Source organism: Amphiura filiformis, chromosome 18 (assembly GCF_039555335.1).
Source record: "Amphiura filiformis chromosome 18, Afil_fr2py, whole genome shotgun sequence".
NCBI classification, from domain to species: Eukaryota; Metazoa; Echinodermata; class Ophiuroidea; order Amphilepidida; family Amphiuridae; genus Amphiura; species Amphiura filiformis.
The window spans coordinates 18435690-18447353 of record NC_092645.1 but is presented as its reverse complement, the minus strand read 5'-3'; the positions used below and the strand labels follow the sequence as shown (position 1 = coordinate 18447353).

General features: G+C 40.7%; 1 protein-coding gene across 1 annotated transcript; it reads right to left on the bottom strand.

Annotated features, from left to right (window-relative positions):
• Positions 1–703: 703 nt before the first annotated feature.
• LOC140139953 (uncharacterized) lies at positions 704–8991 on the bottom strand. Its single transcript, XM_072161738.1, has 3 exons — positions 3748–8991; positions 1186–1278; positions 704–854 (listed from the first exon to the last, which is right to left on the bottom strand). Exons 1-2 carry the CDS (start codon positions 7687–7689, stop codon positions 1192–1194), a joined length of 4029 nt encoding a protein of 1342 aa, XP_072017839.1. The 5' UTR covers positions 7690–8991; the 3' UTR covers positions 704–854; positions 1186–1191.
• Between the last annotated feature and the right edge of the window lie 2673 nt (positions 8992–11664).

Here is an 11664-nt window from a genome sequence, read left to right as displayed (position 1 = left end):
TTGCAAATCGACTAATTTTTGTTACCCATTTCAAGTTAAGATAACAACTGTTATGAATCAAGAAGAAGTGAAGAAATAACCAAGAATTATGAACCAAAGCTACACCCACAAAGTTTGTTAACAATTGTTAACGGAAAATGAAGCCTCCGAAACGACAAATATCGAAGTCCGGTTCTCAAAAATACAGGGCTGTTCACAATTAAATCTAATGTGGCAGTGTTTACTGAACATATGACTGTACTTTCAGGATAAGAAAAATTATCCATGAACTAACTGAAGAAAACACATGGTTTTACAAAAATGTTACTGTTTTTTATAGTTTTTCAAAATGGCAATATTAAGTACATTTAAGCCTGCTAAAACTGAACGCAGTAACTCCCAAAGCTGATTATGCTACCCAAGGTATAGCTGCTAACTAGATGACTTATGTGGCCAAAAATCATGGAATTCTGTGGCTTTATTAGAACACTACGGATTAAAATGTTAAAAATCCAAAGTTACACCCTTTACCGTGAAAATGACCATATCCGTTCCTTGGTTATCACCGGGTATTCATGCTCGTCGAAAAGTGCGCGAAATAAGGGGTGTTTTCAGATGAAGAAACGCGATTCGCGAAACACATATAAGTTGCATATGAGATCACCAGAGAGATCACAAGTCTGGAACACGGTTGTATTGACTCAGAATAAGTGCGGTCGGTGTGTCTTCTCCCATATAAATATCAATGTTCTCCAGTAAGTAACAGTTCTCTATTTTCATGACGGTAGGCAAACAGGACCGACAAATCTCGTCTTTATGAGGGTACCTGATGTTCTGATCGAACTTCATCCAAAATATCGTCGTGAGCGAAATTGCTGTTGGGGTAAGAATATTATTAGGCAAACATGTTACTAATGCATGAGGTGAGTAAAAACAAGTTGATTGCAATTCTGGACACACCAAATCATGCTAACATAAACTAGCTTGTTTAATATGCTATGCGATCAAGTAAAAACTAGTCTCTTATTGATGCAGGCCTTCGGATACAGCTTTGAAAGCTTTTGCACAATATCATATTAAACAAATAACATTGCCGTTTAAACTACTTTATTATTCTATTTATGTTAGACACCAAAGATTATAAGACAGACAAGTTGGATATTGTAAGGTGGGAGTAATTAGTAAATGTTTCAAAATGAATGTTACCTGCTTTTAATAGTGTGAGATCTGTACCTTCGCCTGACGTGTTGGTGGATTTTGATTCCGTTTTCTAATTTTGTCGGTTACGTCTTTCCTTTGCTGAAATATTTAGAAATGTACAATCAATAAAATACCATTAGGGTCAGTCCATGTCGAAACAGATTGAGTGTACACCCACCCTCTTGGATTTTGCTCTCCTTTGGCTCAGGGGTACCTTTCATGGATCCCTAGGTGAGGTCACAAGAAAAAATTCAAATTCCATTTCGTTTGCGAATGGCAGGCAATCAAAGTTTGGCGACCTCGACCAAAATTGTGAATTTAAGGGGTCCAAATGACAAAGTGCTCTCTTTGAGGGGCACTTTCTTCTTAATTGAATCAGTTGTGATCTTCTTTTTGAATGTGGTCACTCACTGGCTGTGTCTGAAATACCTAATGCCAAAAAAGATAGATTTCGGAATTTCGTTGGGATTTCAGAGGGGGTCAAAATCAGCACTTCGTACTGTTCAATCAAATTATCTTGATTTTGAAGGACCCATGATAATGTCACAGTGCACTTATAGGTCCTAATTATGTTCAGAATGTATTAACCATATGCCAATGTCTATGAGCAATTAAAAAAAAAGAGAAATTTCTAGACCCCTACAGAATTTTAGGCCACCCCTAAAGTGGTTCAGCCACAAATGGCACTTAAAGTCGGCAAATTTTGACCCCTAATAACTTTAGGTGTACACCAGATATGAATTTCTAGTCTTTTGCATCTGAAATAATGTAGTTTAATGTTACTAGGAACATAAGATTTGTTTTGTATTTTTTGTGTTTTAGTATTAAGTTGACGCTTTCAAAAATAGTCACTTTTGCCTAACATACCATGCATACAGGATACGGTACAAAATGCCAATTTTAGTATGATATTTTTTTATATTTTTGATCACTTTATAGCCATTTGTATTATTTATCCTGATATTTCAAGTTGCTCTTGAGTCAAGTAATAAGAAAAAACTACTTTCTAATCCTCTGTATGGATTTTTAAGGGGTCAAAATGCACTTCCTGGCAACGATGCACATGCAAAGTACAGGTTATGGGGTCAAATTTTCAGAATGCTCCCAATTATGTCAAGTAATATATCAAATTACTCGTATGGTCATGAGGATTCCAAAATGTATAGTTTGTTATGTGTCAGACCTTTCAGGAGGGCGCTATGACGAAAAATGTTCATAGGTCAACGACCTTTTGAAAGTATCAAACACAAAAATACAAAACAAATCTTATGTTCCTAGTAACATAAGACTACATTCTTTCAGATGCAAAATACTAGAAATTCATATCTGGTGTACACCTAAAGTTATTAGGTGTCAAAATTTGCCGATTTTAAGCGCCATTTGTGGCTGAACCACTTTAGGGGGGCCTAAAATTCTGTAGGGGGTCTAGAAAATTCTCTTTTTTTGAATTGCTCATAGACATTGGCACATGGTTAATCCATTCTGAACATAATTAGGACCTATAAGTGCACTGTGGCATTATCATGGGTCCTTCAAAATCAAAGATAATTTGATTGAACAGTATGAAGTGCTGATTTTGACCCCCTCTGAAATCCCAACGAAATTCCGAAATCAATCTTTTTTGGCATTAGGCATTTCAGACACAGCCAGTGAGTGACCACATTCAAAAAAAGGGTCACAACTGATTTAATTAAGAAGAAAATGCCTCTCAAAGAGAGCGCTTTGTCATTTGGACACCTTAAATTCCCAATTTTGGTCAAGGTCGCCAAACTTAGATGGCCCGCCATTCGGAAACGAAATTGAATTTGAATTTTTTTCAGACCTCACCTAGGGGTCCATGAAAGGTACCCCTGAGCCAAAGGAGAGCATAATCCAAGAGGGTGGGTGTACACTCAGTCTGTTTTGACATGGACTGACCCATTAGTGAAACTAGGAAATCCAAATGAAACATTTTTAGATGAGAATAGTGAGGCAGTGAGGATGAAAAACAAAGAAGAAATATACATAAAGAAAAAGAAAAGAGACAAATAAAAATAAAGGAAAGCAAAACGTTGATGAGGAAAATATAACCAAATATAGGCATGATAGGAACGCCAGAAAGTCTCCTTCATGCCATGTTGTAACATTTGCTGAGAATGATGCCCTCAATAATATTTAAAGTTTTGTTTTTTTCACGATTGTAATGTACTTTAGTAAACTAAGACATCCTGCAAAAATCAACACTTTGGGTGATGTAGTTTCGTCAAAATCGTCTTTAACTGTTTAAGACGGTTTATTATTACAATGAAAATATTTTTCGAACACATATGCGATGTTCATAACACATTACGTACATGGCGTGCGGGGAGGTCATACACACACATCAAAGGATCGTACCGTAACACGACCGGCGGAGTAACACGCATTGGCGATGCATGGTAGTAAATTACGATTTTCTTTGCTTTACTTCAGTTGTTCGGCTCAAAATTAAAAGTGGACATGATAATCTGACAGTAAAAGCTAACATTTTATGGAAAAGAAATATAAATCTATTTTATAGAAATTGTACAATATGGCTTTAAGCCTTACCTCAACTTGTTTGTCTAGAATGTTGAGGACGTCAACCAAGTGGCCCACGGTGACTTCTTCAGGTATCAGGTTAGCCACGTCACCGCATCTCAGTGTCTTGACTGCTGTATGCTTCATAAGGCTAACTAGTCCATTGTTTGGGTCTTTAGTTATACCTGAACGTAAGTAGCGGAATACAAATCTACGGATGGTTCCAAGAACATCGTCAACGTGATCCACATCAACGTTGGTACATTCTGTTGTGAGTTTCCTGACCACTGTATCATCTTTTAGTGGTGTGCGATAACAGCTCTGCAATGATGATATGGTATTATTGGCCATAAGGTCTTCTAATGTTTCATACAGGCTAATAACGTGGCGAAGCTTGATGGATTCACGCGGTTTTGGAAGTAGATTACCCGGGAAAGAACGCGGAAGTATCGCTGACCATTCCTTTATGAAACTGTTTAGGGACTGTTCTGGTTTGCCTCCCGTTTTCTTCAGGAACAACAAGAGGACTTCCAGATGTTCCAAAAGGTTCTTGGTGAAATTGGGATCCTTTCCATCTTCTCTTACAATAGCGTTAGTCACGTCTTTTGGTAGTTTCTGTTGAGGAAGACCTTCTAACCTTTCTACGTCCAGGAGAATGGTAGAACAAGCGTGGAAAAGTTCGTCAGAATAAGCAAACCGTGTAAATGTTTCTCCTGCTGTGAGAATTGCTTTGTTCAATACCAAATTCCGAACTAACTCCCTCTCAATTGCTGTGTAGTCGTATTGGATCAGCATCCCTTTTCCGTATTCAGTGTTGACATCACAGAAAATCAAATAGTCGTCATTCCACTTGTACTGTATAATCAATCTGTCTGAATCTTCTAAGGTAGCTGTGGGAAGTGCAGCGATCGCAGTGTCCTTTAGTAAAAAGTTAAGAGTAGGGCAAACCCCAGATGCTGCAATGCAGAGTGCCTCTTGAAGAAACTGGTTCTGGATATCCATCAATCTTTTAATCATCTGTCGAAGTGGATTAGATTCGCTTCTTTGCTCCATGATAGAAGCAGATACAGGTCGATCAAGTGACATGGCTTCGAAATTCGCGATGCTACCCGTTAACAGTGTCCATCCATCTCGTACACTGTTCCAAGCCGTCTGAAATTCCTTGAATCTTTTTTCCACCTTTTCCCGTTCATCCGACGGAACATAATGGCTATTTGCCAAGAACTCGTGAATGGTGCGACTACCTTCTCGGCGCTCGATTCGTCTGTCAAGACGTTCTGATACCATGCGGCTCCATTGCAGCAAGTTTTGTAGGTGACGGACATAAGAAAGAATCATTTCTTTAGACATCAACAAGCGAAGGAACATATGCTCACCGTGAAAGGTCTGCAACTGGGTGATCATGCTTGCTCTGAAATGACGATACGAAGTACAACCCTTCTGCCGGAGTTGCCGAGAAATTGTGTTTTGGCCTGTGACAGGAAGTAATTCTTCAATCTCATGTTCCAATTCAGCTTGTTGTGAGCCCATACTTTCAAAGGCCTTCTTTTTGAAAGTATTGATTCTTTCAAACCGAGATTTAACCTCTTTATCTATCGCAAACGACCACTCCTTCTCAAACACATCTCTCGCGTCGTGATGCTTATCTTCTTGCCCACTGGTTTTGAGAATGTCACCTGCTTGTTGAAGGCAAGAATGGAAGAATAAAGCGGTATTATCACTTCCGACCTGGAGTAATTCACCAAGTGTAGACCAATCTTCATCTAGTTTCTTCCATAAGTAATCTAATACCATTGGTCCCTCGTCTGAGGTGGTAATGTCATGGAGGTTTAATGATTTGTTCACTTCATCGGCAGTGTGGATACCCATAGAAACACCAAGTAGGAAGCAGCCGTGAAGCACAATGTTAATCATGCGGTATGCAACTGGTGATAGTGATCTTACAGTTATATCAGGACATGCACCCTCGTTTAATGTCCTCTTTGTATATCCTGTCGTCTGAATACTTGATGGTGTATCCTGATCACTCCTAAGGCTGCCACGCTGTGTACGTAGTGTGCTAGGGGTCCTGAATTTGGTGTTACAGACAGGACAACATTTGGGTTGTTTATCGGACAATTTCCCAGCGATGATGGATTTACACGAGGGACATTTTACGTTCCATGTAGTGGCTTTAGTGTCTATGCCATCCCAAACCGATACGAACTGCCCCATTCCCGGCAAAAACAACGTCTTTACCTTACCAGTTGGTCGTAAGTACTCTTGAAACCCGGTTGCTTCTGAACACATGATTAGACATGCCACATGAGTAATCACAGAAACCTGTTCTAAACGAATGTGATTGGTCGTTTCATTCAGCTGCATAGGTCCTTTGAAATCTTGAATGCCAGATAGATGCTTCATGAAAACTTGAAGGACTGTATCCAATTGTTTCGCCTCTTTCTTCTCTAACAGCATCTTTGCTTGCTGCTTGTCTGTGTCTGTCAATAATGTCACAGAACGTATGATAAAGAATCTTTCTATCATGACAGCTAGAAGCCCCAACCTGTATGACTCTTCAGCTTTCGCACTTTTGATGATTTTCATTATCTTGGATGGTTTATTCTGCATTTGAAATTCCGCCATTGCTTCAATAACATTGCTGTATCGTTCAACGTAAGTCATTGGATTGTATACAAGACGCGATGTCTTGAACAGTTCCTTCTTCCAGGGTAGCTCTTTCAAAACACTGATGGTTTCCTGCAGTTGCGTACATATATCCCTCACTTTGTACAGGCTGAACTGGCGTCTGAACATTTTCAGAAGGTAGATTCGAAGACACCCTGCCCTCTGAATTTCCAAACCTTCGTCAGTCACGCCAAGAAGATTGTTAATCTCGCGTCCAAGGACGTTGAGGGGTCCAGCCCCTCGCACGTCAATCGATGCTTTGGGATTTGAAAGTACCTCAGCTGCCGATTTCAGGAAAGCACGTACAAATGCAATGGCGCAAAGTGTTTGTAGGTCACAGTTTGAAGAGTGATTGAAAACACGAACAGATTGGATGGCAGTTTCTAAGAGCTTGTCGTCTCTGCTTTTGATACGGCGAATTCTATCTGCTGATAGATACTCAAAGGCAATATCCTCTAGTATATCACAAGAAATGACAGCCAAGTGATTGTCGATGTCATCCGTGACAGCCACATCCGTGTCAATATCATTCTCATCCTCGCCTCTGAGAATGCAATCGAGTAACTTCAAGTTGGGAAACTTATCAGTTATTTGTCCCGTTTGTATTATGCTTTCACACACAGGTGTTCCCGTCTCCGGTAGCTCGTATTCCTCTATGTCAGTCTTTATAATTCGATAAAGAACCGGCCTTGCTCCTGCTATGGGTACACCTGTATCGGAAACGAGTTGTTGCAGAATTTGATCCAATACAGGCGTGTCTGGGTTGGATTCTAGCGCCATTGCGTAAAACATGCATTGCAATTGTTGAAGATATCGAGTGGACTTCACATCTGAGTGGTCTTCCATCAACTGGTCTATACGACCCGAAATGAAATCAAATACATCGTTAGTCGCAAGTGGGTCCACCTCTTCCGTATCTCCAAGCTCTGCCAATGCTGCAACCATATCTTCCTCGATGGGGAAATGTGGTAACAAAACTGTTGTAAAATCTCTGCAAAAACGTAAGAAGTGGAAAATCGATGGTACGGTACTTATTGATCCGGCGTGGAGCAACAACAAACTTGCCTTTCTTTGCCAGGATTGGACGCCACCAATTTTGTCTAGAAGTTCTTGAAGTGGTAAAACAGATCTGCAAATAACGCGGACAATGGTATCTTCCAGAGTAGATTGTAGTTGCTCTCTGGCTTCAGGATCTATTTCTGTCGGCTCCTTAGTTATATCGCGATCATCTTCAAAATCGTCAGGGTCACACTCCTTTTGCTCATGACCATCTTCACTACCATCATCTCGACTGTTTCTGTCCATCTCGGTGGCTTCAGCAGCATCTCTAGCTCTGCCATTGATAGTTTCTGCTTCCTTTCTATTCGTATCACTTTCAATAGATGCAATTATATCTTCGCTAGATATTTTCAATACGTCTTTGTATAAGATCAGGAATTGCAACTCAGCAGCAATTAAATCTTCCTCGAGCCAGGAGCCAATATACTATCTTGCCACTCTGTCTGTGGTCTCTGCACCAGGCGAGACTGACAGTTTCCGGTCAAAAAGCCACAGAGCTAACCGCATGTTTTCTGGCGAGTCTATATCGACGGAATGTTCTTCTGCAAAAATTCTGCACATGTCCTCATGGATTGCGTTGAAATTAGACTCCAAATAGTTATTGTATTCCAATTCCGGCACAGTGTTATGCATTGCTGTTGCTAGATAGTGCGAAAGTCTGCCAGATGTTGCCAAATCTTGTCTGCACTCGCTCTTTGTGATCCCAGATTCGCCTCCAATTACTGCAGCCTGTTTTAGCAACATATCTCGCTTACTCTGAATTTTGTCGTGAAAGACTCTGAAGAATGGAAACTGGTAATTTCTCATCGCGGTGTCAATGATGCATGTTTCAACTCCCATTGGCTCTGGTATTAATTGGGAGTTGATATCAAACAGGTTCTCTGACTTGAAGCATGCTGTCCAAAATGCAGTTGTCTCACTAGAAGTAGAGCCGTCTGAGAGTGCTCCATTCCAGGCACAGTTCTGTTCCAGGAAGTACACAACTTTACCTATTGGACGTCGAATACACGTTCTGAGATGCTCCATCAGTGCAGCGCTGAATGTAAATTGTGAACAAAGCAGTTCCTTGTTAAATGCTACTTTTTCTTGCCAACTACCTCTCTCGTCCTCCATATCTGTGACAGCTTTCTGGATTTGTGGTTGCAACAATTCAAGGAATTCTGAACATTTGGTAAGGCTTTCAGTCAAGCGCAGAGTACTTTTAGGATCTCGTTGTTGTATCACATATTTCAAGCACGTCATACCCCATAATATTTGATCTTTTGTGAGATCTTTGCAGTGTACATGGTTTCCAGTGATAAGGTCGGTCACACTATTTGACACTAATACTTTCAAGGTTGGCTCATCAGCGACGAGGTCGTCAATTGTCACCTGACGCCAGCCACTTAAATAGTTAAATTGCCAGGTCGGCCGATCCCCTTGGTCCCCGTGGTCATTTCGATCTATGTGAACTATGATACAAGCGTGTTTTGGCACCATTGAGTTTTCCTGTTCACATACATTAATATATTCTTTGCGATATTGGTCAAGAAGACACTTTGCAAGAAGCATTTTCGAGGCATCACGTGCTGTACATTGGAGAATTAGGAGATTGGCGGAGCTCTCCAACCCAAAAAAAGTGACTGAGTTTATCACTAAGATGTCGTTCACTCTTGAAGTGGCTAAGAGTTTCTATTTGGATGCCATCAAAATCCTTCAGGCAATCACGCAGGTTCGTGTGGATATTTGAATGAGTATAAGCAACGTCTTTTAGCCATTCTTTGTTGTTGCTAATGTTCATTGCAACGTCAAGATATCCCCGAATGCCCTCATGTTGAGGCAAATTGTTGATATAATCATTGTGGAGTTGTTCGATATCCTGCGGATTTGTATACGCAAGCTGTGACTTTGATAAGCGGATCACGGCATCGGGACATATCACCTTAGTCAAACCTTCCTTACAACACTGAACAAGTTCGTCGGTGTTTGTCATATCTTCATTGAGATGTGTTCTTCGTTGGAACACCAATGACTGGAGAGTTTCAAGATGTAATCCTAGAAACATATCCGTTGGTCCAAATTGTGAACCTTCTATTGATGAAACCTCGTGGATCCAGTCTTGTACCATTGGAATGGCTTCTTCTTGTACAGGAGATAGAACATCACTGAATTTCAACATCTGTTTTTCAAATCGATTCAGGAACGGCGGATCGGATTCATCGATCTTGTCATGGTCTACAAGTACTATGCACCGGAAATCTTCGTGTACCTCACACAACGGGCTACTATTCGGTCCGTGTGCAATTCTACAATTTCTCTTATCACCGTAAGGCATGTAGTTTTGATTCAGCATATCATAAAGACTACCATATATGCTTTCCAGATCTCTCAATATTAGAGTTATGCCACGTTCCATACAGAGAATTATTTCACTCAGAACCCTGTAGTTGTATTCTTCAGAATCATCATCTTCGAATCTGCTTCCAAACATCACTTTGTATTCCCGATCCTGAAGAGCTTGTTCTAGGATAGTAAGAGCAGAGTCTCCGCTTGTGATGATCATCATGTGACGTGCTTGTTTGTCTTTAAGATTGTCACGAATCCTTTCAAGTACAGATGGATATTTATCTTGCTCTTGCATGATGCCCATTTTCTCCATGAAGACATTTATCATGTGGTTTACTTCAGACGTTCGCAAGCCACCGAAGTTTCGTAAAAGTCCCCGTTCTACTCTTGCATCATTTCCGTATACGTTGTCATCTTCTGATGTCGTAGTGATGTATTTTACCATGGAATAATAGTCTCGAAGACCATGAAAATTTTTTGGTCGCTGCTGATTGACGTAGTCTAAGTATGCTTCAGCTAGACGGCGTAATCTGTCGTTCGAAACTTCTTTTAGGTCACGTTTATCAACATCATCGCGGATGGACTTCGCTGTTTCATACAGGTCTTCTGCGGTTGGTTCAGGTCGGGAAAGATGTATCGCTCTGTTCATTTTGGCAGCATCTAAAGCCCAATTGGATATACCAACAACGGAATAAGATGGGGAACCCCCCACCGTTGGTTCAAGCAGGCTGTGCAAAACCTTGAGAGGATTAGACCGGGAAACCTCAGCCAGCCCAATTTCGTCAAGTACTACGACTGGTGAAAAGCTGGAACTACTTGTACTATTATGTCTCATCCTCTCTGCTTTCTCAAAAACTTTGATGATACCTTCTGACGTTGATGACTCGGATCCTTGAAATGAAATTGGAAACACTGTTGGTAGCTGCTTGAAAAATTCAGATCCAGAATCAAGTCCTCTAAGGTTGTTCACAATCAGCTGCATTGAAAGCGATTTGCTGCAACCCGGCTTACCCACTACAAACACTGGAATCTTGGTGAGGATACACACGAGAATAACAAAGACGTTCTCTCTCAAAGCCACGTTTTTAGCAGTTCCCTGCGGAAGTTCCATTTTGTTAAGAATATCCATTTGTTCCCCCTTGATTACGTCTGTTACGTATTTTGCAGATATGTCAGGAACTATCTTCTTTAGCACCTTTGCAACGTCTTCAAGAAAGCTGGTTCTGTCAGAATCGTTAACCAGCCGAGAATAATAACAATGTGCAACCGACAAGATCCATGCTCGAATTTCTTTCTCTATGTTCTCATTGTTTCTGAAGAATTGGATCTTGTGCTGGACAGGAGTCATTGTTTTCTTCGTGAGTAAATCATCCTTGAAAAATCGAACAAGACGCTTGGTTCTCTGTACGTCTCTTAAACTGACACAGTAACGTGTGCCTTCAACCTTTCTTACGAACTCTTGAGACATACAGAGTAATGTAGACAGCTCATTTCTGAATTCAGTGACACCCTCAAGCATTCTTTTGATGTATCCAGCCTCATCCTTCCTATCAAGTGACCCGTAGTCCCAGACATAATCCATCATTCCTTCTGGAAGTGGATGAACTCGGTAAACAAGTTTCGATTGTTCATCGAGCTGAACTTTTCCTTCAAGTCCAGCAGTCGTCTTTGTACCTTCTCTCAATCTGTACGGATTGCATGCTGCCATGAACACCAAGTTTTGTGGAAGGGGTTTGCCTTCACATGTATGGTGGAGTATGATTTCATTTAAGAGTCCAAGGTGGTCACATGTGTTGATCTCGTCGAAGAAAGCCCATATCTCTGTCTTTTCTTTTCTCATGTCTTTTGCGGCTGCTTCTTCAAGTTTTTTGACATGCTGTAATATATCTTTCTTCT